This window comes from Calypte anna, chromosome 17 (genome assembly GCF_003957555.1).
Source record: "Calypte anna isolate BGI_N300 chromosome 17, bCalAnn1_v1.p, whole genome shotgun sequence".
Lineage (NCBI taxonomy): Eukaryota > Metazoa > Chordata > Aves > Apodiformes > Trochilidae > Calypte > Calypte anna.
The window spans coordinates 1135852-1156947 of NC_044262.1; the positions used below are offsets into that span (position 1 = coordinate 1135852).

Here is a 21096-nt window from a genome sequence, read left to right on the forward strand (position 1 = left end):
GCAGTGACGTTACTGCGGGAGGGTCGGACTGCCCAGCTGCCAGGGGGCGTGCCAGGCTGGAGTTAGGCGCTCTGGCTGAGCGACTCGGTGGTGGCGGGAGGGAGGGAGGAGCGGAGCGATGGCGGCGGTGAGCGGAGGGGATGGGAGGAGAGGGGAGGGGAGGGATGGGATGGGATGGGATGGGATGGGCAGGGGATGGGTGGGCAGGGGATGGGATGGGTGGGAAGGGGGTGAGTGGGAAGGGGGTGAGTGGGAAGGAGATGGGTGGGAAGGAGATGGGTGGAGATGGGATGGGAGGAGATGGGATGGGTGGGAATGGAGGGGATGGTTGGGGATGGTTGGTGCCGGGTTGGTGCCCGTCCCGCTGGGTCGGTGCCCGTCCCGGTGTTCCCGGGGGGTGTCATTCCCCTCAGGCTGTGCCAGGGAGGGCAGAGGAGGAGGTCAGGGGGGTTGGGGAGGAGGCGGTGCCCGGAGCTGCGGTGTTGGGTGCGGGACGAGACGTGGCCCCGCTGAGTGCCGGTGGTTCCTGCAGGTGTCAGGGCCGGGGCACAGAACGGCTCCGTTCTGAGTGAGGAGAGAGTAAAGAAGAGGAGGAGGAGGAAAGAGAGAAAGAGAGAGAAAGCGCCTTTGGAAGCTGAGTGAAACCTGGGAGGGGGACACTGCAGGGAGACCCCAGAGAGAAGAAGAAGAGGAGGAGGAGGAAGGATAGTGACATAGTGACCATGGGGGAAGGAAAGGACTGAGAGGCAGAGCTGGAGCTGGTGAAGAAGAGGGGTTTGTGTCAGGCATTGCCAAGGGAGGATCCTGTCAGGATCGAGCAGAACCTGATTCCCACCGGGTGTGTCTCCTGGCTGCTCCCCGGCACGGCTGGGGCTGTCAGAGCTGCAGATCCGCCTCAGCCCCTTCCCCAGGGGCTCTGTGGGGCTGCAGGTTTTGGGCTGGAGCTGCTGCTGAGGGAGCAGGACCTGCTGCCTGGGAGGTGGCTGGTGACAGCTCTGTCCCTCGGGACTTGGCAGCCTCTCCACAGGAGCCCCAGGCAGACCCAGACACTGCTGTCTGCTGCATCCTTGTGCTCCTGAGCATGTTTTCCCAGAGAATAAAATCTCCCTTCCTTCCAGACCCCCATCTTTGTATTTATGATGCCCAAAATGTTTTAAAAATTAGTGTTTGGTTTGAGTCTTTTTATACAGCAGATGCACTGTGGTTACATTTCTTTGTCAAATTAGTGTTTTGTCTTCATTTTCCTCTTAACATCCCACGAGCTGCAGGCTGTAAACAGGCAGTGGACATCCCCCCCCTTCCTGCAGGATCAGCCCCTGCAGGATCAGCCCCTGGCATCCCAGAGGATTCAGGCTTTGCAGTCCATGGATGCTCACAGACTGCAGGGTGTCCTGGGAACTTATGCAGAGTTCTTCCAAGAGTGTGATAAATAAAAATGATATAAAGTGTGGTCGTGTGCCAAAGACTCTTCTCATTATTGACTGCTGGGTCTCACTGGTGGGTCAGCAGAGCACACAGCCCGTGTCCCAGGGAGAGGAGCAGTGTGGAGGTGCTTCCAGCATGGAAATGCTCTGGAATCTGCCTGCTTGCTCGAGGGCTCAAACACTGACAAACGCTGACACGGGGATTATTTTTTTTTCCTTTTTCCTTTCCCCTCCACTCATCAGAGCACAGTTCTGTAGTCCAGACTCCCCGTCAGGAGGAGCCCTCTGCCATTCCTGATGCTGATCATTTGTGCCACTGAGGCAGGGCAGAGGCAGAGCTGAGGATGCCTCTCTTCTCCCGTAAGAAGAAACCCAGTGGGGAGGCTCAGAAGCGCCTGGAGTACCAACTGTGCCTGGTAAGGAGTGCTGGGTCTGCTCCTGGAGCCCAGCTGGTGCTGTGTGTGGATCCCCTGCATCAACAGCCATCATGTTACTGGTCTTACTGGGACCAGGATCATCATCCTGATCCACCCCAGAGAACTCCTCATTTCCACCTCTCCCTTTGCCCTCCCACCCACAGGTCCCCTTCCTGCCCCTTCCCTCCCTCTCTGACACTGTGGTTCTGTCATCTGGGACCCCATCCCTCCCTTCTCCATCTGCTCTTATGGGTCTCCCAGTTTGCTTTTCCTGCCAAGGAACCTGTGGCCTCCCCTTTCCCATCATACCTGCCTTTCCTTGTGCCCTCTTTTCCTCCTCTTTATTTTCTTCTTGTCACTCAGAGGATTAACTTGTTGGATGTTGCTGTTTATTCTCCTGGACCAGGAGTGAGGCAGGATCTTCAGGGTAGATCCTCAGCAGGTTGCTGTCCTGTCAGCAGAAATCACCTGCCTGTCTGCAGGCCCTGTAGGTGCCATGGGAGCCAATATCAGGTTATTTGGGTTTCTGTGTGCGGTTCAGAAGAAGTTTGGTCTGCTGGGTGAGCCAAGGCAGTGACAACAGGCTCTGTACAAGCTGAGATGGCACTTCTGTTGTTCCCAGGAGTTACTTTACTGGTGCTTGAGAACCATTTCCTTTCCACAGCCTTTCAGTCAGGATTGCAGAACCAGGATGTGCTTTGGTTCTTCAGGCAGGAATTCATTTATAGCACTGAAAGGGTTTTGTCTGCAGGTTGGGTTCCTGGCTGTGGGGTAGCAGCACACCCTGTGCTTCTAACATTGTAATTGGGATAGAGAGATGAGGCAGAGAGCTGTAATTGCATTTTCTGGAGAGGGACCATTGAGTAGCTCAGTCAACATGCAGCAAGAGGTCCCATTATCTCTGCCTGCTCTAATTCCCTGGATGTGTGTCATCTCTCTCCAGGCAAAAGAAGCTGGTGCTGATGACACTCTTGACATATCCAGATGTGAGCTCTCTGAGGTATGTTCTGTCCAGTGGGCAGCTCAGGGCCTGGTTCCTCTCCCTGCTTCTCCTCACCCTCAGATCTCATGTCTTGTCTGAGAGCCTTGAGACAGAAAGAGCTTTTTATGGATCCACTTCTTCTTGTGTCTGCTGAGCTCTGCCTTTTAGCTGGGGGCTTCTTCCCCCTTTTTTTTTTGTCCTACCTGATGTTCCCACAACATTTCTCTCCTTGAATCCTTTTCCATTTGACAAGATTTGGGCAGAGTGGTCTCATACCCACCCACCAGAACCTTGGTAGGACCCCCTCACAGCCTCATTTTGGAACTCATAAGGGACTTCGTTTGCCAAAGGCTCCCTCTTTCTGAGGTCAGAACTACAGAGCCTGCCAGCTGAGCTTATTTTATGTTTAAGTGAAAATCCCTGCTTCCAGGCTGCTGGAAACCTCACTTCCAGCTCAGTTTCCTACCTGTCAGGCAAGGAAATCAGCAGCCAGCTCCCTGCAGCAGTGTGTGCAGCCAGTGCCAGGCGTGCAGGGCAGACACAGCTCCTCTGTCTGGCAGCCAGGCCATCCCCTTGAGCTAAAGCCCATTTCTGTTTCACTTCCAGTTTTTATTCATTGTCCAGTGCTCCTGATACACACTGGTACCTGTGTCACCTGTGTCACCTGTGTCACCTGTGTCACCTGTGTCACAGGATCCCTTTGCCAAGCAAGCTGACAGACACTGCACTGCTCTTCGTGGGGGGGAGGTTTGGGATCATCCTGGAGGAGGAATCTCTCTGCCATGCGGTATCAGAAGGCTTTGCTGTGACTCTGGGGTGTTTGGTGCCAAGCTCAGAAGCCAGCAGCATCTTGTGTGTGGGGTTGGGAGCCAGGCAGGGCACCAGGGTGGCAGACAGAGGAGGCACTGAGCCAGTGCCACTTGGAGCCACAGATGGTCTTGGATCCTCAGCAGCTCCTTTGGGATTGGCACCATAAACCTCTGTCTTGCTGTTTCTTTTTAGCTTTTGCTGTTTTAATAAATCAAGTGAACTATCAGCCTGGTTTTGAAAGTCTGGACAGGAGTTGGGCAGCTCAGGGGTTGCTGGCACATCCTGTTCCCTCATGCAGGATGTTTGCCCAGGCTGCAAAACCACAGAATCCATTTGTCTGCTGACTGACTGGAAATGGGCCTGAACTCCTGAGTCATCTGCACATTGAATATTAAATCACACAAGGCTTGGAGTTTTCTGCCCAGACCTCAGTCTGTTCTGTGCCTTGCTGTGAAGAGCCATTGGGGCTGGGTAGATGGAAGCTCACTGGGAAGTGCTGGTATCCCAAGCCAAAAGCAGGGGCCAGGAATTTTAAGTATCACTTGCATTTTCGTTAAACTGTGTTATTCACACCTTGTAGGTGACTGCTGTTGAAATGCTTCCAAAGATTTTATCTGCAGAAGTCTGACACTGGTTTTAAATTGTTTTTAGGTTCCTTATGGGGCCTTTGCAACTTGTAAAGTCTTGCAGAAAAAGGTAATGTTGCAATAAGAAATCCTTAGATAGTTCTGTTATTGTGCTTGGGTGTTATTGTTGGGTTTGAAAGGACTTTGTGTGGTTGGTTGCTGCTTTAAAAGAAGTTTGCTTGTGATGAATTTGGCTGCTTGCACAGCACTACATAGAGAGCAACTTGGGTAGGACTGATCCTGCTCTAGAGAGAACTTCTGCCATGAAGGATGAGATGGTTGGGTCTGGTTTTCTCATGTGTTTCTCATGTGAGGAACTAGACTTTTGGTTAGATTCCATGTTAAGTGTTTCACCTGCTATGAAAATCCATTTACTATGTTAATATTTTATGTGATCCCGAGTAAGATACTGACCTCTTATGCAGCCTCCACAGTTAAATCTCCACAAATGTGCTTGTTCTAGACAGCAGTGTCTTTTGTGTTCATGTTCCAGTGGGATTTTTCCTCCTCAGGTGCTGATTATTCATACAAATAATCTGACATCTTTAGTTCCAAAGTCCTGCAGCCTCCTGAGCCTCAGAACTCTAAAGGTAATTCTGATTCTTGACATTTAATCAGCACCTAAATTTTCTTGCACTTCTTGCATTAAAACACACAAACCCTTTCCCTGGTCATTTGTTTATTGGTGTGTAGAGGGTGGAATTCTCAAAAGACTTCAGAGAATTAAGTGTCTGTGTCTTCTTGAAAGCTTCAACTTTTTTCCAAACTCTGAAAGGGAAGTGATTTCATGGATAGAGACTTCATGACTTCTTGCTTTTCCCAGCCTTGTTTGGTGAAATCATTTCCTCTTCCAGGTTCTAGACCTGCATGACAACCAGCTGGTATCTCTCCCTCCTGATATTGGGCAGCTGACATCTCTCCAGGTAAAAGATTTGCAGCCACATCCCAAGTGTCTGCAGAGGGCAGGACAGCAGGATATGGGGCTACTGCTCTTTGCTTTTAATTAATCACAATAGTGATAGTTAGACACACTGCATCAAGGGTTTCTGGAACATAATTACTGGTTTTTTAAACACAGAAAGTACTGACTAAAACCAAATTCAGGTTGTTCTTCAGGGCCTGAAAGTAGTCCCAGCAGCACAGATGTGCAGAACACCTGAGGCTTGTGTAAATATCTTGAATATCTTTTCTGTTACTACCTTAGGTCTTAAACCTTGAAAGGAATCTCTTAACATCTCTTCCACAATCCATAGGAGACCTTGCCCAGCTCCAGATGCTCAATGTGAAAGGTATGGTGCCTGTTTCTTGTTGGGGCTCTGAGCAAAGCACCATTTATGATCTGTGTTGTGTCAAACTCTTACTTGTAATCCTTCCTTTCAACCAAGGCAAGCACCAAATGCTTTATGCTATGAAAACACAAGGAGGTTTGAGTTCCAGTAGTTGGTGAGGCAGGAGAAACCATGTAAGCAGAAAATGGGTCAAACTTTGCCCATATGATGCTTTTATTCATGCTTTTATTTCCCAAACGAGAGGTTACTCAGCCCAGCAGCCCCATTCCTGTGGCCAGGAGTGTCTGGAGGGAGAAGAAGGAGACTTTGTGACAGGGAACTGTTGCTGAAACTGGGGAGGAGATGGAGGGTGAACACTTGGAAGTGCTGCTCTGTTATTGCTGTGTCTGTTGGCAGCACCTGAGCCTCAGAGGTCCCACACAGCCCCTTCCTCCCAGCTCTGATCCTTGCAGGGAAGGGGAGAAGAGAATATTCTGGCAAAGAGCACAGACCCAGCCTGCAGCACTGACCTCCCCTGAGCAGGTCCTTTCAGGATGAGGATCTGGGGCTGTGTGCAGGTAGCAGGTTCTCTCCTCTTGCCCAGGTGGGCAGTGGCAGCCCCAGGAGCCCTCATGTCACCCCCGACAGCCCCAGCCCTGCAGCAGAGGATGGAAAATGGGATTTGGCATCACTGGGCTCTGCTTTGCAGAGGTGATGTGACACTAAATGGCTTCTCTCCCTCCCCAGGCAACAAGCTGAAGGAGCTGCCTGACAGTGTGAGTGGCTGGCAGAGGCTGAGCACCCTGGATGTCAGTGAGAACTCCCTGCAGGAGCTGCCGCGGGTGTTGGCTCACGTCCGCACGCTGCAGGTGACAGAGCTGTCCCCTCCCCAGCTGCTTCCCCTCCTGCTTGGTCAAAATGCTCAGAAATCGAGTGGAGAAAGTGAATTTTCAGGGCTTGGGCTGGAGCCACCCTGGGGGATTCTGACAAGGCTCTGTGTGGCTCGTGCTGGCCAGAATAGCTTCTGTGTGCCCTTGTTGCTTTGCTCTCCTGAGCACTTTTGCCAGGGTTAAATCATGATGAAAACAATCTCCAGACCTCTGGCATCTCTCTCCTGTGGGCTCGGGTTGACTCAGCTGCTTTCCACCAAGGCTTAGGAGCTGATGGGATATTTCCAATGGTGTTGTTGCCATGCCAGATCTCTGAGTTCAGCTCCTGGCTCCCTGGATGGCACACTGAAAAAATGGGACAAGCATCAGTATTTCTGTGGCTGTGTTGTTACCTTCTGGCTGCCAGACTTGTCAGGACTAAGCAGTGCAAATGTCAGGCTAGGGGACTGACTCAGACACCAGCATGGAAGATGCCAATAAATGCTCTCTTGTCTCCAGCACACATCAGGCTTCACTTCTGGGCAGTCTCTGGGATGAGGGATCTGTGCTTGATAAAGTGGTTCCTTTCTAGACCTTCCTGCTCTACAGGAGGCAACTTTAAATCTTTTTGGTAGCCACAGTAGGACAAAACAGCCAGTGGTCTTTCCACTCATTCTTTATGGTACCCCACATTCATCTCTCCGTGCCCTTTCTGTCATTATCCTTTCCATGCACTGTGCTAAAAGGCTTCCAGCACTGAAATGTAAGAGAAAATGTTGTAGTTGAGAAGTGCTGTACTTCTGTACTTAAAACCACAGTAGACACATCTGCACAGGGGGGAAGCTCTCAGAAAAGGGAGAGCAGAGACACTGCTGAATGGTGTCAAACACCCAGAAATTCAACACAACCTCATATTTATGTCAGGGTTTAGAACAGCATGAAGGCATCACTCCAGAAGTGACATTGTGGGGAGCTGCAAGGACAACTGCAGTTGGGCCCTCCAGGGCCATCAGAATAACCTGGATCTCTGTGTGTTCTCTTTTGGAGATGCTGACCCTGGATGCCTCTTCCATGATCTACCCATCCCCTGACATCTGCAGGGCAGGTACAGAGGCCATCCAGCAGTTCCTCTGCAGAGGTGAGCCAGCAGAGCCTGCAGATGGGTGTGAGCACCTTGGGGGTGGCTCTGTGCTCTGGCTGGGTCCAGAGATGCCATTTACCAAGGCCAGACATGTGGCTGTGTTCGGGGTGGCTCCTGGTGCCCTGCACACAGGACAGGCTGCTCACAGCAGAGCAGGGATCCTTCTTTGAGGTTTGCTTCTTGGTGCCAGGCTGAAGTTGCTGATGGGTTTGTTAGAACAGGAGAACAGCTGGGGCAGAGACTGAGGGACTGTAAGAAGTTGTTGCATCTCCCTGTGGTTTTCTTTCCCCATTTGTATTTTTTCCAGTGGGAGCATTAGGCACTGCCCAGAGACAGCTGCCTGGAGACAAGGAGATAGACTCAGTAGTCACTTGAGGTCCCTTCCACCCTCATTTTCTAGGAGGAAGGGCCTGGGGCCTGCAGACTGATGGGTTGGTAAGAGAAGGTTAAAAGCAGATGGAAAAGTCAGAGGACAAAGCTAACATTTAATACAGACAGGAAGGGTTGGGAGAGGGTTTGTGGAGGAGGAATGGGACAGATATGGGGCTGATCCCTGCAATGGAAGGACAGCCAGGACTTCTTTTGGTGTGGCAAGTGACATCTGCAGAGGTGAACGTGCTTGATTCACACCCAGGGTAAAGGAAAGGTTTCCCTCTGAGCTGGTCAGCTTGGATCCTCTTCCTGGCAGGAGCAGCCCAGCACTATCCCCCCTCAGAGCTTTTTTTTGCTGAGCTGCCTGAGCTGCAGGAGCTGCTGTGGGCACCCATCTGGGGTGCTGGGGAGAGGGAGCAGAGTTGGAAGCAGTCTCACACAGCAGCCAAGAAGGTTTTTAAGCACCAAATGTTCTTGTTTTGTGTCTGATACCTTCCAGAGTGTGGAATTGCCTACTACCCTCCTTCACAGGATCTGCTCCCTGCTCTGGAGAGGGATGAAGGAGGAACAGCAGTGGATGGGGTGGACAAGGTGGTGCTTAAGTACTTGGAGGAGGAGAGCGAGTGGCAGGTGAGGCTCCTCTGCCTGTCAGTGTGTGTGCAAGAGGGGTTTGGATTTGCCTCTCCATCACTGGATCTCCCAGATCCCTCATCACCTGCCCCCCATGAGATCTTTGGGACTGAGGGAACATCAGTGCCCAGAACCCTGTGTAGCACCCTGAGCGTGGGGGGCTCAACTCCTTCCTGAGAGTCAGGGGTGGTGTTACCTCTGCTGCTGCCTGGAACACACTGCCAGGAACTGTCCCCATCCTTGAAAGCAGTGATGTAGTCAAGGGACAGGGGTGACAGTGTGACATGCTGTCTGCAGCATGGAACCAGCGGCCTGCAGAAGAACCTGAAGTCCAGACTGACTGGACTTTCATGGATGTCTTTACTCAGTTAGGGGAAGATAGAATGTTGGGCTAATAATAACTACCAAAAAATTACTCCTGGCAGTAAAAATCTAAAGCCACTGCTTATTTTTCAGAACAAATTCTTGGATTATGAGAAGAGGAAGGTAAGGACAACTGCCTGCAAATCCTTTGTCTGCAGTATAGGTATGCTTCTTCCTTGTTTTCCATCCTTCTGTCTGGTTACTCTGGCACAGCTGAGTGTTTGGAGAACTGAGTTCTTGCAGGAGGCAGTGGGAGTGTGGGGGAAGCTCTGTGACTCCTCCTTTGGCTTATAGTGTGAGAGGTCCTGCTCTCTCCTGGCATTCCTTATTTCTCTCCTCCATTCCCCTCCTTGCCTGCATTTTTAGCTTGCTGTTCTTTTCATTTCAGTGGTCTCTGACTCTTCCCCTGTGCAAGGCTCCCTTTGGAAGGGTCAGAAGCTCCTGTCATGATGTTCACCTCTCCCTGTGGGTAGAGCTGCCCTGAGCTCAGTCCCCTTGCCATCAGGAGCTGAACACACTCTTAATTTTGGGTTTCTCTTTGGGGAAATGTATTGGCTGCTGCAGGTGTATGGGTTGTCCCAGGGACTTCAGCTCCATGGCCACGAAGTGAGTTGTGAGGAGTTTGGAGACAGCTGCAAAGAGAGCAGCAGCTTCTGCTTCCCAGTTCTTGGGTTCCTAAGGAGAGAACATTTCCATCCCTGCTCCAGCCTCCTGTTTGCCTCTTGGCTTGCTTCCTTGTCATTAAGGAGATGACTGTGCCTCGGTTTACTTTTTTGCCAGAATTTATTCTTGCTTGGGAAGGAGCAGAGCCTGCTGTCTACTGATTTCTGGCATTCATCTCTTTCCTTCCTCTCAGGAAAGGAAAATGCAGGAGAAGCTGGAATTCGAGCGGCGCCTGAACGTGGGGCAGCGTGAACAAGCACTGCTGGTCCAGCAGCTCAGCACGCAGAAGGATGAGATCCTGCAGACAGTCAGAGAGGTGGGGGGGTCTCCTCTGGCAGCCCCCATCCCAGACATTCCCATTCCTAAGCTTCCACCCTCTCCTTTGGCTCTCCCAGGAGCAGCTGAGGTTGGAGGAGGGTCTGACCAAGCACCAGCGCTGGGTGGAGCGGGAGCGCCTGAGGCTGCTGCAGGAGCTGAAGCAAACAGAGCAAGGAATTGCTGCCCGGGTCCAGAAGCTGCTGCAGGACAACCAGAGGTGGGCTCATGGGGTGCCCTGCAGTCATCTCTGTCCCTCAGGGGCTTTTGTTGAGTTTTTGTCTCGTTCTGAGTGGTTCCTTTTGCCCTTCCCGAGTGTTATAGAACTGCTGAGGATCGGTGTCTGTAGGAGGCTCCTCACTCAGAAGCTGAACTGCCAGAGTCCCCTTTTAAAGAAGTGGATTGAAAAAAAAAAAAGTGTGAAAATTAATGCCTTAAAAAATTGTGTTTCACTCCTGTGTGCTGCTGGAGTTCTGCAGTGCTGTAGAAAACCTAAATCTGCTGGATCTGCTGCTGGTCAGGTGCCAGCACAGGTCAGCAGCTTGCTGAAAGCTGCTCCTCTCTGCATCAGAAGCAAAGTAATTTTCTTCTCTCTGGGGGACTAAGGCACCTTGATGAAGACCTCATGTTTTACCTTTTTGTTTTGTTTTGTTTTTAGGCAGAAACAAAGTTCAGAAATTCTGAAATCCTTGGAGAATGACAGGTGAGTCTCCTCTCCTTGACATAAGCTCTACTAGTAAAGAGGCAAGAGAGCTGAGACCTTCCTTTCAGAGCCACCAGTCTGAGTCCAGTTCAGGTCAGGGAGGGTCCATCTCACACCTGCAGCTGATTCTGGTCACTGTTAGAGGCAGGATACAGGAATAGAGGTGCCTGACTGTACCCAGTCTGGAAAACCCTATGGAATGACCATTTTACCTCTTTTCCATCCCAAAATGGTCCTAGCTGAGGAGTTTGGGAACAAATCCCTGTATCAATGTCTGGAATCTTTTATCTGTTGGAAAGCAAGGCAGTTTGAAGGTGTCCCAGCAACCTGTACTGAGGGAATGCACTGAGAGCAACCCTGCCTCTCTGACAGCCTCTGAGGTGGCTTTGCCACCAGAAGGGATTGTCCCCAGCTGTCCCCTGATGTCCACAGCAGACTGGATGGGGACACTGACCTGGCTGAAAAGGGGGTGGTTGAGGCTTCATCCCTGGAGATGTTCAAGGTGAGGCTTGAGGAGGCTCTGAGCACCCTGATCCAGTTGAGGGTGTCCCTGCTGACTGGGTGACCTTTGGAGGTCCCTTACAACCCAAATTACTCCATAATTCCATGGAATCACCCAGACTTTTGTGGCTTTCCTGAGCAGGTGGCCAGGTGAATCTGCCCAGGCTTTGGGCTCTGGGCTGGGTGGGTGGAGGAGGACTGAGAAAGAGCGTTTTTGAAGGAGTGGCTGAGTTGTTCTTGCTTGTTGGGCAGAATAAGGATGGAGCAGCTGATGGCCATAACACAGGAGGAGACGGAGAATCTGCGCAGGAGGGAAGTGGCCTGTAAGTCCAGACAACAATTTGGGGTGGCAAAGTGCAAGAAGGACCTGGTTCCTCTGGGTGTGCACTGAATAGGTGACAGCCACGTGGGAGATGCTCTGTCACACAGATTCTTGATGCATTTTTGGTGATGGGGGCAGAGCTGCTGGGGGAGCATTCCCTGTGTGCCAGAGCTGACCCAGAGCAGCTCTCCCTGTGTACCTGCAGTGTGTTCACACCAGGAGTTTGTGAAACAAAGGGCTTTGGATTCCACTGGGACCAGAGGGGATCAGATCAGGAAGGACAGGAGCCATGTGATGAACAAGAATGGTGCCAGGAAGCCTTTTCTGCTCCTGATGACCATGGGCAGATCTGGTGGGGTTGGAAAGGAAAGGGGTGTGTGATGTCACCCTGGGGTTGGGTTCCTGGCAGTGGGATGGGATGGGCAGAGCTGCAGCCCACCAGAGGGTCAGTGGGCAAGGGATGGGCTTCTCCAAGCACTGGAGAGATTCAGAGGCAGAGTGGAGTTTGCTGAGCTCCTTTCCTGAGAAACAGCTGGGATCCTTGCAGCTGAATGAGCTTGCTTGGAAATGAATTAAATGGCAAAAGCGAGGACAGGTTGGAAAAGAGAGAGAAGGCACTGTTAGCTGCAAGGGGTTGTATGTAGCAGCAAGGGGTAGGTGAGTGCCTGTTGTAGACACCTGCTCCCACTGCAGACTGACAGCACTTCTGTCTCCTAGCTGCCATGCAACAAATGCTGGCTGAGAGCTACAAGAACAAACTCCTCCAGATGAGCTACGAGTCTCGTCGGCAAGACCTGGTCAGCCAGGCCTGCTCCAGGTACAGTGGGAGGTGTCTGGGGCTGGCAGTGCTGGTGTAAAACCTCTTTTCTTTTCATCAGTCCCTGGTGTAATTCCCATATATCCACCCAGGAACTCCTGCAGCTGCTGGGTGCAGCAGGACAGCTGGCTGGGAGCAGGGGATGATGCAGTTTCATTCAATTGACAAACTTGATGGAAGGAACCACCTTCTAGCCAGAAGAATAGGCATGTTCATCCTGCTCTGGATGAGCTATCACTATATTTTACAGTTTATTTTGCTTAATACATTCTGCTAAGTATGGAGGATGAAATTAGACTGCTCTTAATCCTGTTTTGTCAGCCAGTTCAGTGTTGAACTCCAGCACAGAACTCCTTTCCTCACCTCCCAGGGTTATTTGGAGGATGCTGTTGGTAGATACGTGGGACTTGTGGCTTTGCTCTAGGTACAAAGAGCATTCTGACTTCTGGGATGTACAGAAAGGGGAGAGATTTTCATCTGGCAACATGTGGCACTGAACAGAAACAACCTGGTGTGCCTGTGGGCACAGTCCTGCCAACAAGTGCAGGCAATAAGTGGCCCTGCTGTGTGGGGCTCCTTCATCAGCACACCCAGTGCAGGATATCAGGGTGCAAACCCATCATCTGAGCACTGGCCAGGGCAGCAGCAGCCCCTGCTGGGACTTGGAGCTGTGCATGTACAGTGCTTCTGCTCTGGCCTGGGCTGTGGTGCAGGTTTGGTTTGGTTACAGGGACAGAGTTTTAAAATCCCTCAGCCTTCAGTCACCCCTGTTCAGTAACAAATTCCCCCATACCTGGGTTCCCTGGTGCCTGCTTTTCCTCTTCTTTGTGTTGGGAGTCCCATACCCAGCAGTATCTCCATGGCAAATCCATCTTCTTGCAGCCTGGCTGAGATGGATGAGAAGTTCCAGCAAATCCTGGCTTGGCAGCAGCTGGATCAGAACAGAGCTGTCAGTCAGATCCTGCAGCAGGTAGGCAGGGAAGCAACTGCTGGGGGGGATCCAGAAGCTCTCAATGGTGGGATTGAGAGTGGAGCACAGGAGCAAGGGTGGCTGGGCTGGGCTGCATGCAAAAGTAAGTGGTGGGGTTCAAAATGTGTGTCTGAAGAACAGGGAGGTAACTTCTGTGTCTGTCTGTAAAGTGGGTTTTACCTCTGGGGGTTGTGGGGTCTCAGTCAAGGTGGCATCAGGACCAGTCAGGTGCATGTCCTGGGGTCTCTGCAAGCAAACAAGGATTCTCAGCCCATCTGCAGCTGGATCAGCAGCCTCACTGAGCAGGATTTTGCCTGTCCCTCAGATTGAGATGCAGAAAGCTGCCTTTGAAGCTCTCCAACTGAAGAAGGATCTTATGCACAGGCAGATCAGGAACCAGGTAAGTCAAGAGAGGAAAGAGCCAGGAGCTCCTCAGCTCAGAGCAGCTTCCATGGGACCCTCCTGAGGAAGCTCCAAGTGCTGTGAGCACAGAGCAGGGGCTGGAGGAATCAGGAGCTGAGAGCTCTGTGCTCAGGTGTGGGCAGTGCTGGGTAACCTGCAGCCTCCCTGCTCCAGAGGAGGGGGTGTCACTAATGCAGGGGTGGAATGAGCATCACTGCAGCCATCTCAGCACTGGGGGGGATGAAGTGCTGGAGAGGTCACAAGAAGCTTCTGGGGGGGTCTGCAGCTGGCACTGTGGTTTCCTTCAGGCTGTGTACTCAGCAGAGCTGCTGTTCCGCATAGGTCATCTCCATCCAGCACATCAGAACTGCACCTTGAGCCATAAGTTCACCTTTTCTTTCCCATTCTCCCATTCTCCCATTCTCCATGCCTTTCTGAGCTTTGTTCTGCAGAAGGTGCAATGCAATAGTCAGGGGGGAAGAGCAAGAGGTGGTGGGAAAAGCAGATGTGGGTGAGGCACAAAGATGGGTGACTGACTTCTGACTGCTCTGATCTTCCCTCTCCTGATCTGAGTCTGGCAGGAAAGTCTCAGGCCAGGAGTTGGTGGATAAGCTTAAGACTCATAGAATCAGAAAATTGTTTTGGTTGGAAATGACCTTTAAGATCATCAAGTCCAACCATTAACCCAGCTCTGCCAAGTACTGAACCACACACCTCAGCTCCACCTCTGCACATCTTGGAACACCTCCAGGGATGGGGGTTCAGCCATCTCCCTGAGCAGTGCCACTGCCTGGTGACCTTTTGGGTGAAGTTTCTTCTTCAATGAAAGGACCTGGGTCTGTTGGGTCCCTCAGTGACCATTGTCTGCTATGGATTGGGCATGGACAATCCAGGAGAAGAATCCCACAGCTCTCCATGGCTTCATTCCTTGTGTTGGCAGGAATTTTGTGACTGGTGGTAGGCATTAAACAACATGGCCTGGGGATGATAGCTGACCTGGCAGATAGGTGAGCTGGGCTCTCATCTTGGCTTTGCTGTGGGATCTTGGGCAACTTATACTTCACCTCTCTGTGTCTCAGTTGCCCCCCCTGAAGGAGCAGCTACCACTGAGGGGGTTGGTGGAGGATCTGGAAGCCAGGACCCTGCCCTGGTGAATTTTCAGTTTGAGCAGTGGTCTAGGAGGGCTTTGACAATCAGTTGCTGCCTTCCAGAGTGGCTGTGGAAGGGCTGGCTGAACAAACTGATTGCAATGTGCTTCAAGGCTTGACCAGAAGGTGTTGAGATTAGAGAGAGAGCAAGAGTGGGGACACAGCTCCTCAGGTGAGAGATGAAGAGTGACCCTGAGAGCCTCATGGAGGGGCATTAGCAGGTTCCTCAAATTTCTGGGCACCTCTGCAGTGCTTTCCCTGCCAGGGCAGCAGTTAGACCTCACTTTAAAAGCATAAATTAAAGCAATTTCAAATGTCAGTAAAAAAATGTTTCATCTTCTGTTTAGATTAAATTAATAGAAACAGAGTTATTGCAGTTGACACAGCTGGAGTTAAAGAGGCAAGAACTGGACACAGAGATGCTGCAGGTATGTAGGGCTCTGGGGCTGCCCCACCACCCCCTCTCTGCTCACCAAAGCTTCTCTTGCTGCTTTTGATCCTTGCAGTTTCTGGATGGTTTTCTGCTCAGTCAGAAGGGTGCTCACCCAAGCCCCTCTTTGTCCTGATAGTGTGGGGACACTGCTGCTGCTCCTCAACATCTTGGGGGTTTTCAGGGGAGAGACAAATGAGCCAGCCCTGGTACCCTGGGCAGTTCCAGTTGCTGGCTGTCCCAGGAATGCCCCACATCCCATGTCTTCTGACCTTGTTGGGTTGTGTTTGCTTTCAAACCCCTGCCAGTGGTGGTTGGCAGCTCTCCCCCTCCATTTCCAAGCTGTGTCTCCCACGCTGCTCTGCCCCTCCATCCACCATCCCATGGGCTGACCTTGTCAGCAGTCACACCTTGAGGAATCTCAAGTTTGGTTTAAGCTGCTTGGCTTTAAATTCTGTTATTTATGTTGCTTGGGCATCAGCTGGTTTCTTGTGTGTGCTGTCAGCCAGGGCAGGTCAGCTGTTCAGTAAGGCCAAAACCATAGCAGACACCAAACACCTCCCAAGAGCAGAGCTGGCAGGGCTCTGGGCTCCGTGCTGGGCACCTTCAGGAGTGAAGTTTGGGTTGTGCTGCCTTAACTCATGCAGCTCCTCCAGGTAATGCTGCAGGGTGGAAGGTCTGATGGGGAAGGACCACCCAAAGTCTGTGCAGGGAAGACCAAGGAACTCCAGGCAGATGTTCCTGGAATGACCCAGGACCTGGAGAAGCTCTGTTGGGTGACCAAATGAGCTCCAGGGAAGTGAAGAAGATGAGGCTCTGCCCTCAGGCCCATCTGCAGGTAGCACAGCACATCTGCAGCCTCAGCACTGGATGCTAGGAAAGGAGATGGGAGACAGCTTTGTGTCTCTGGACCTCCCCTGACTGCTGGGCAGTCTACAGCTCAAAGATTTCCCACTGTGGTGAGGCCTCCATTGCACAAAGGTCTTCAGCAGAAAGCAGCTTTTCTGCCCTGTGCTGGATTCCTCCCCTGCAGCTGGTGCTTCCTTCCTCCCCTCGTGTGCAGGTGTTCAGTGAGGAACTTGATAAAACAGCAGAAAGGGGGAAGAAACAAAAACCACCCCAAGGACTGGAGGTGTTGGCACCAGAAAACAAAACAGAAAACACAAAAAGGTCTCCTGCAATGTCAGCCTGGGAGAGCCCACAGCATGGGCAGGGGCAGGAGAGCTCACCTGGAGGGGAGGTGAAGCTGCCTGGGTCTGGAGCAGGTCCCAGGTGGCACCAGCTCTCCTGTCACCTTTCTGACAAAGCATCTCCAGCCAGCTGAGGGTTTGTTTTGCCTGTGAGAGGCAGATGCTCCCTTCTGCTTCAGCAGAGGTCCTTGTCCCTGAGGAGGGTCCAGATGCTGAGCAGTGAAGGTTTCCCCACACTGCTCCCTTAGGGGCTCAGCTTCAGCCTTCCAACAGCACCCTGGTCCCTTTGTCCCTGGACACCTGAAGTCCCTGGGGCTGAAGGTCACTGTCCCTTGCTCAGTTAATGATCCTCCCAGCAGCTATCAGCCATCTGGACCTGACCCACGTCCTGAGGTTCCTGAGGCACTTTCCTCTCCTCATGTCCCAGCAGGGTGGCTGCAGGGGTGATTGTGTCCCAGGATCCAGCAGGGTTTGGTGTGGAACCCTCCTGGAAGCAGATGTCCCATGGGGAGGTTGCTGTCTTGTCTCTCCTGTGTCCCTAGAGGCTTCTTCACCCATTTCCAGGTGGCCTTTGTCAGGGAGAGGGACCATGAACACTTGTGATGGTGTTTGCTGGGCTGATGAGGAGCTGCTGCAGGGGCTCAGCACCATCTGATGGTCCTGCAGAGGAAGGTTCAGCTCTGGTTTGCAGTGCCTGTGGAGCACAGGGCTGCCACATCTGCTGGGTCCCATCGTTTGGGGTTTGGGAAGTGCTTTGCTGGCAGTCAGGGCAGGGAGGATGTGTGCAGCTGTTGTAGGGTGCAGAGCTGTGGAGATGTGGGTGCCAGAGATCTTCTGTTGCAGGGAGTGATCACAGAGCAACGCCAGGCACTCAGCTACCTCCTGCAGCAGCTGCTCAAGGAGAAGAAGCAAAGGGAAGAAGAACTCCAGCAAATACTGGTAACCAGGGCCCTGAGTTAGGTGCTGTAGATGAGGGAGAGCAGGGGCTGGCTGGGGAGAGAGCCCCTGGGTCAGCACAGGGATAGAGGGGAGCAGAGGAGGGCTCAGAGGGGTTGTGTGCAGATCCAGAGACTCATTGGCTTCAGAAAGTATTGATGGAAACTCCTGGGGACACAGTTACCCCCAGTCCTTGGGGCAGTGTAAAGCACCCTCATCATCATCATCATCGTCATCATCCCCCCACCAGGAGCTGGAGTCACAGAGGGGGGATGAGCACAGTCCCACAAGGTCTTGGCATGCAGCCTTGTAATCCTGGAGACCTCCAGACTCCCTTGAGCCTCAGGAGACCAGAGCATTGTGAGCAGAGGGATGTCCAACCCCAGCCTGGATCTGGGGCTCAAAGTGAGGCCCTCCAGAAGGCCAGGGATGTCCCAACACAGCTGTGCCCATCACCATGCTCTGCACTGACTGCTCAGCCCAGCCTGAGCAGGGATTTCCCCCTGTAAATCCAACCTGGGCTGCCTTAAATCCCACTTGTAACACTTCCTTGGGCTGATGAGTAATTTGAGTTTGTTTTTCAGCTGGAGATGGAGGCAAAGAGTGAAACAAAGCAGGAGAACTACTGGCTGATCCAGTACCAGCGCCTGCAGAACCAGAAGCCCCTCTCCCTGAAGCTCCAGGTCTCTGCTTTCACTGTAGCTCTGCAGAGCATGGGGGGAGCCCTGCCCTGACCCAGGGGTCCAGCAAAGGCAGGAGGAGGGCACAGACCCCTGGTGCAGGCTGACAGCCTCTGTGTTTACCCAGCATGGGGGGCAAGCCCTCTCTGTTCCCTGCCTGAGAGGTTATGGGGCTGCCCAGGACTGTAAGAGCCCACCCTTAAATTGCTTGTCAGGAGCAGAGGACTCTGAGCACCTTCCAGGAAGGGCTTTTTGTCCCAGCTAAACCCTCAGACAGCTCTGCTTGGCTCCCCAGATCCCCCTGCAGTGTGCTGATCCAGGGATCAGGTCAGGGATCTGGATGGAGCTGAGCTCTGCCCGTGCTGCTGTGGGGCTTGAGTTTGCAGAGCAGGGGCTGTTGCAGACATCAGCTGCCCAAATTGTTGCTTCATTCTTCCCAAAACCCCACGTTTTGAGTCGTGCTCACAACACACCCCAGGCCAGAGCTCCTCTGGCTCTTGAGCTGTCCCCAGGGCTGCAGAAGGAGCAGGGCAGAGGGCAGGGATGGGCACCCTGCCTGTACCTGCTACTGCCTTCACTCCAGAGCCAAGTCTGGGAGCTCTCCTGGTGTTTTGCAGGAGGAGGGCCTGGAGAAGCTGCTGGTGAACCTTTTACTGGAGCTCTCAGCTGAGCAGTACCTCCCTGTTTTTGCACACCATCGCCTGTCCTTGCAGGTGCTCAGCACCATGACTGCCAGTGACCTGGAAAAGGTATGAGACAGCAGATAGGACAGAACAGGACAGGACAGGACAGGACAGTGCTGACTAAACCTGCCCTTGCTCCCAGCCCACCCTGTGCCCATGGTGGGTCTGGCAGGAGGAAAGGGAGGGAGGGTTGGTCCTGGATTGTCACCTCCCAGCAGAGACAAGTGCCAGTGCTGCTCTGTGCCCCATCTCAGGGGGTGACACTGCTCTCCCAGAGCACTTGCAGGGTGAGCTGCAGCTTGGCTCTGTCTTTCAGCACCCTCCAGGTGCTCTTTGTAGTATAAATGGCCCTGGAGGAATTCCCCTATGGTGCCTGATGGAAGTTCTTCCCTTGGCATGACTGTGCCTTGCCAGTGAGACCCAAGAGTCTGCAGTGTCCCCAGAAGTCTCCTGTCCCCTCCCAGAGCTGACAGCCCTCCTCTTGCTCTGCAGATTGGGGTGGTGGAGGCTGGCCTGCAGCGTGCCATCCCCAGGAGAGCTCAGGAGATCCTGGCTGTGGCCAAGACCATCCCAGGTACCAACAGTTCTTTTCTCCCTGTTTTTTTGACACACTGAACAATCTCAGCAGGGATCTGAGCCTTGAACAGGGAGACCTGCAGAGCCAGTTACCTCCTTTTGGGGAGCAGAGCTTGCTATTTATGGGATCCCTCGGGTCCCATCTGCCTGCAGCCATCTCCCTGGGTGCCTGGTGGGTGGCTCTGGGCAGCTCTCCTGGTGCTCACTCCTCCTGCTTGTGGTTACAGAGCTCCTGAGGACAGTGGACACTGAGGTCCCTGCAGGACCAGAACCCAGTGCTCCCTTCGAGGAGGCTCCCAGCCCAGTGGTCCCCACAGCTCCCCCACTGCAGCTGGGTGAGAAGAAGTCTGAGTGTGTCGTCTGCATGGAGCAGGAGGTGAGATCCCAACACATTCCTGGTGCTGGAGTCAGGATGGAGTGAGGGCAGCATCCAGAACATCCCCCCATACTGGTGTCCCCATACTGGCCCTGGACAGTGCCTGGATCTCATCCCTCCAGCTCCTGAGCACAGCATGGAGGCAGGGCAGGGCTCAGAAGGAGCTTCCTCTGCAGCTCTTGTCCACAGAGCAGCACTGGAAGTGGTTGTGGGACTGCTTGGTCCAGCCTGGACCCACATCCTTCCCTCAGGCCTGTGGCACTCCTGCTCTCAGCACAGTGCTGGGGATGGAGATCGGGATGCAGGGCTCTGCCCCCCATGCTGGGACACCCCCAGCTTGTCCCCATCTCCTCCAGCCCCGTTTTCTCCTGAGCTGGAGTAGAGCAGTGCTGGAACGAGTGTTACAGGACTCCATGTCCTCTCCTTTCTCTCTCCTCCTCAGACCCAGATGATTTTCCTGCCCTGTGGTCACGTCTGCTGCTGCCAGACCTGCTGTGAGCAGCTCCTCTCGTGTCCCCTCTGCCGCAAGGACATCACGCAGCGCATCCGCATCTTCCACAGCAGCTAGGCAGGGCCTGGCTCCTTGGCACTGCCTCTGCACCCCTTCCCAGCACCACCACCCCTTCCCAGGGCCACAGACCCCTTCCCAGACCATGTGCCACTTCTGCTCCATGCCGGTAGCAAACAGACCCTGGCACAGCACTGCCCCGTGCACAGCCCTGGGCTGGCTGCTGCCACCATCCCCCAGGGGGCTTCTCAGCCTCGGGTTCCCTGTTCTTCTTCTGCATCCCCTCCTCCTGCCTGCCCACCCACCCAGCATCCTCTTGCCTAAGAGCTCTGGGTGATGGAACCAGGTTCCCATCTCTCCCTTCCTCTCTGGCTCATGTATTTGCCTTCAGAAATGTCCCTTGCTCAGCAGGGACATCATTAGTGTAGTGAAATGAGGCAACCAGGTGCCACTAATTGCCAGGGAAAGGCATGAGCTTGTGTTAAGCCCACCTGTGCCTAATTAAGGTTTTATCGGCCCCCTAATCCTGCTCATGCGCAGTTAGGACCTGCCCTAATCAGGCACAGGTGGGCTTGACACAAGCTCATGCCACTCCCTGGCAATTAGTGGCACCTGGTTGCCTCATTTCACTACACATTAGTGCCACCTCTGCAGCCCCCATGGCCTTGCAGCTCTGCTGCTCTGGCTGGGGCACTGCCAAGCCTCTTTCCCAGAGGTGGGGGAATCTCCCACAGGGACACAAATGGTGACAGTGCCTGAGATGGTGACAGTGCCAGCTCCTGGGCCACGCCAGAGCTCTGGGGGTTCTGCTGTGGTGACCCACGGGAGGTGCTGGGGGCACTGGTGGGCTGGAGCTGCAGGGGAGAGGGAGGAGCTCCCTGACCCCATAATCAGCTCCTTGGTGTTGGGGGGGTGTCTGTGACAGCCCCAGATCCCAGAGGGACCCAGGGGGGTTTGTCATCCAAACTCCAGGCT

General features: G+C 53.2%; 1 protein-coding gene across 2 annotated transcripts; it reads left to right on the forward strand.

Annotated features, from left to right (window-relative positions):
- Nucleotides 1-68: 68 nt before the first annotated feature.
- On the forward strand, nt 69-20539 carry LRSAM1 (leucine rich repeat and sterile alpha motif containing 1). Of its 2 annotated transcripts, XM_030461405.1 has the most exons (25): nt 69-127; nt 1668-1840; nt 2784-2840; nt 4284-4328; nt 4771-4848; nt 5113-5181; nt 5463-5547; nt 6274-6395; nt 7443-7533; nt 8408-8538; nt 8995-9024; nt 9758-9880; nt 9960-10099; nt 10538-10582; nt 11336-11406; nt 12123-12222; nt 13105-13192; nt 13518-13592; nt 15090-15170; nt 17206-17301; nt 17883-17981; nt 18596-18727; nt 19154-19235; nt 19465-19613; nt 20056-20539. In XM_030461405.1, the coding sequence occupies exons 2-25, from the start codon at nt 1769-1771 to the stop codon at nt 20179-20181; spliced, it is 2187 nt and encodes a 728-aa protein (XP_030317265.1). In that variant the 5' UTR covers nt 69-127; nt 1668-1768; the 3' UTR covers nt 20182-20539. The 2 variants fall into 2 exon arrangements, with proteins under 2 accessions (XP_030317265.1, XP_030317266.1); XM_030461406.1 differs by lacking the exon at nt 15090-15170.
- Nucleotides 20540-21096: the final 557 nt, after the last annotated feature.

Coding starts and splice junctions, on each gene's coding strand:
- LRSAM1 (XM_030461405.1), top strand. CDS start 1,769: ATGCCTCTCTTCTCCCGTAAGAAGAAACCCAGTGGGGAGGCTCAGAAG. Junction 2,841..4,283: donor CCAGATGTGAGCTCTCTGAG/GTATGTTCTGTC, acceptor AATTGTTTTTAG/GTTCCTTATGGGGCCTTTGC. Junction 18,728..19,153: donor CTGCCAGTGACCTGGAAAAG/GTATGAGACAGC, acceptor CTTGCTCTGCAG/ATTGGGGTGGTGGAGGCTGG.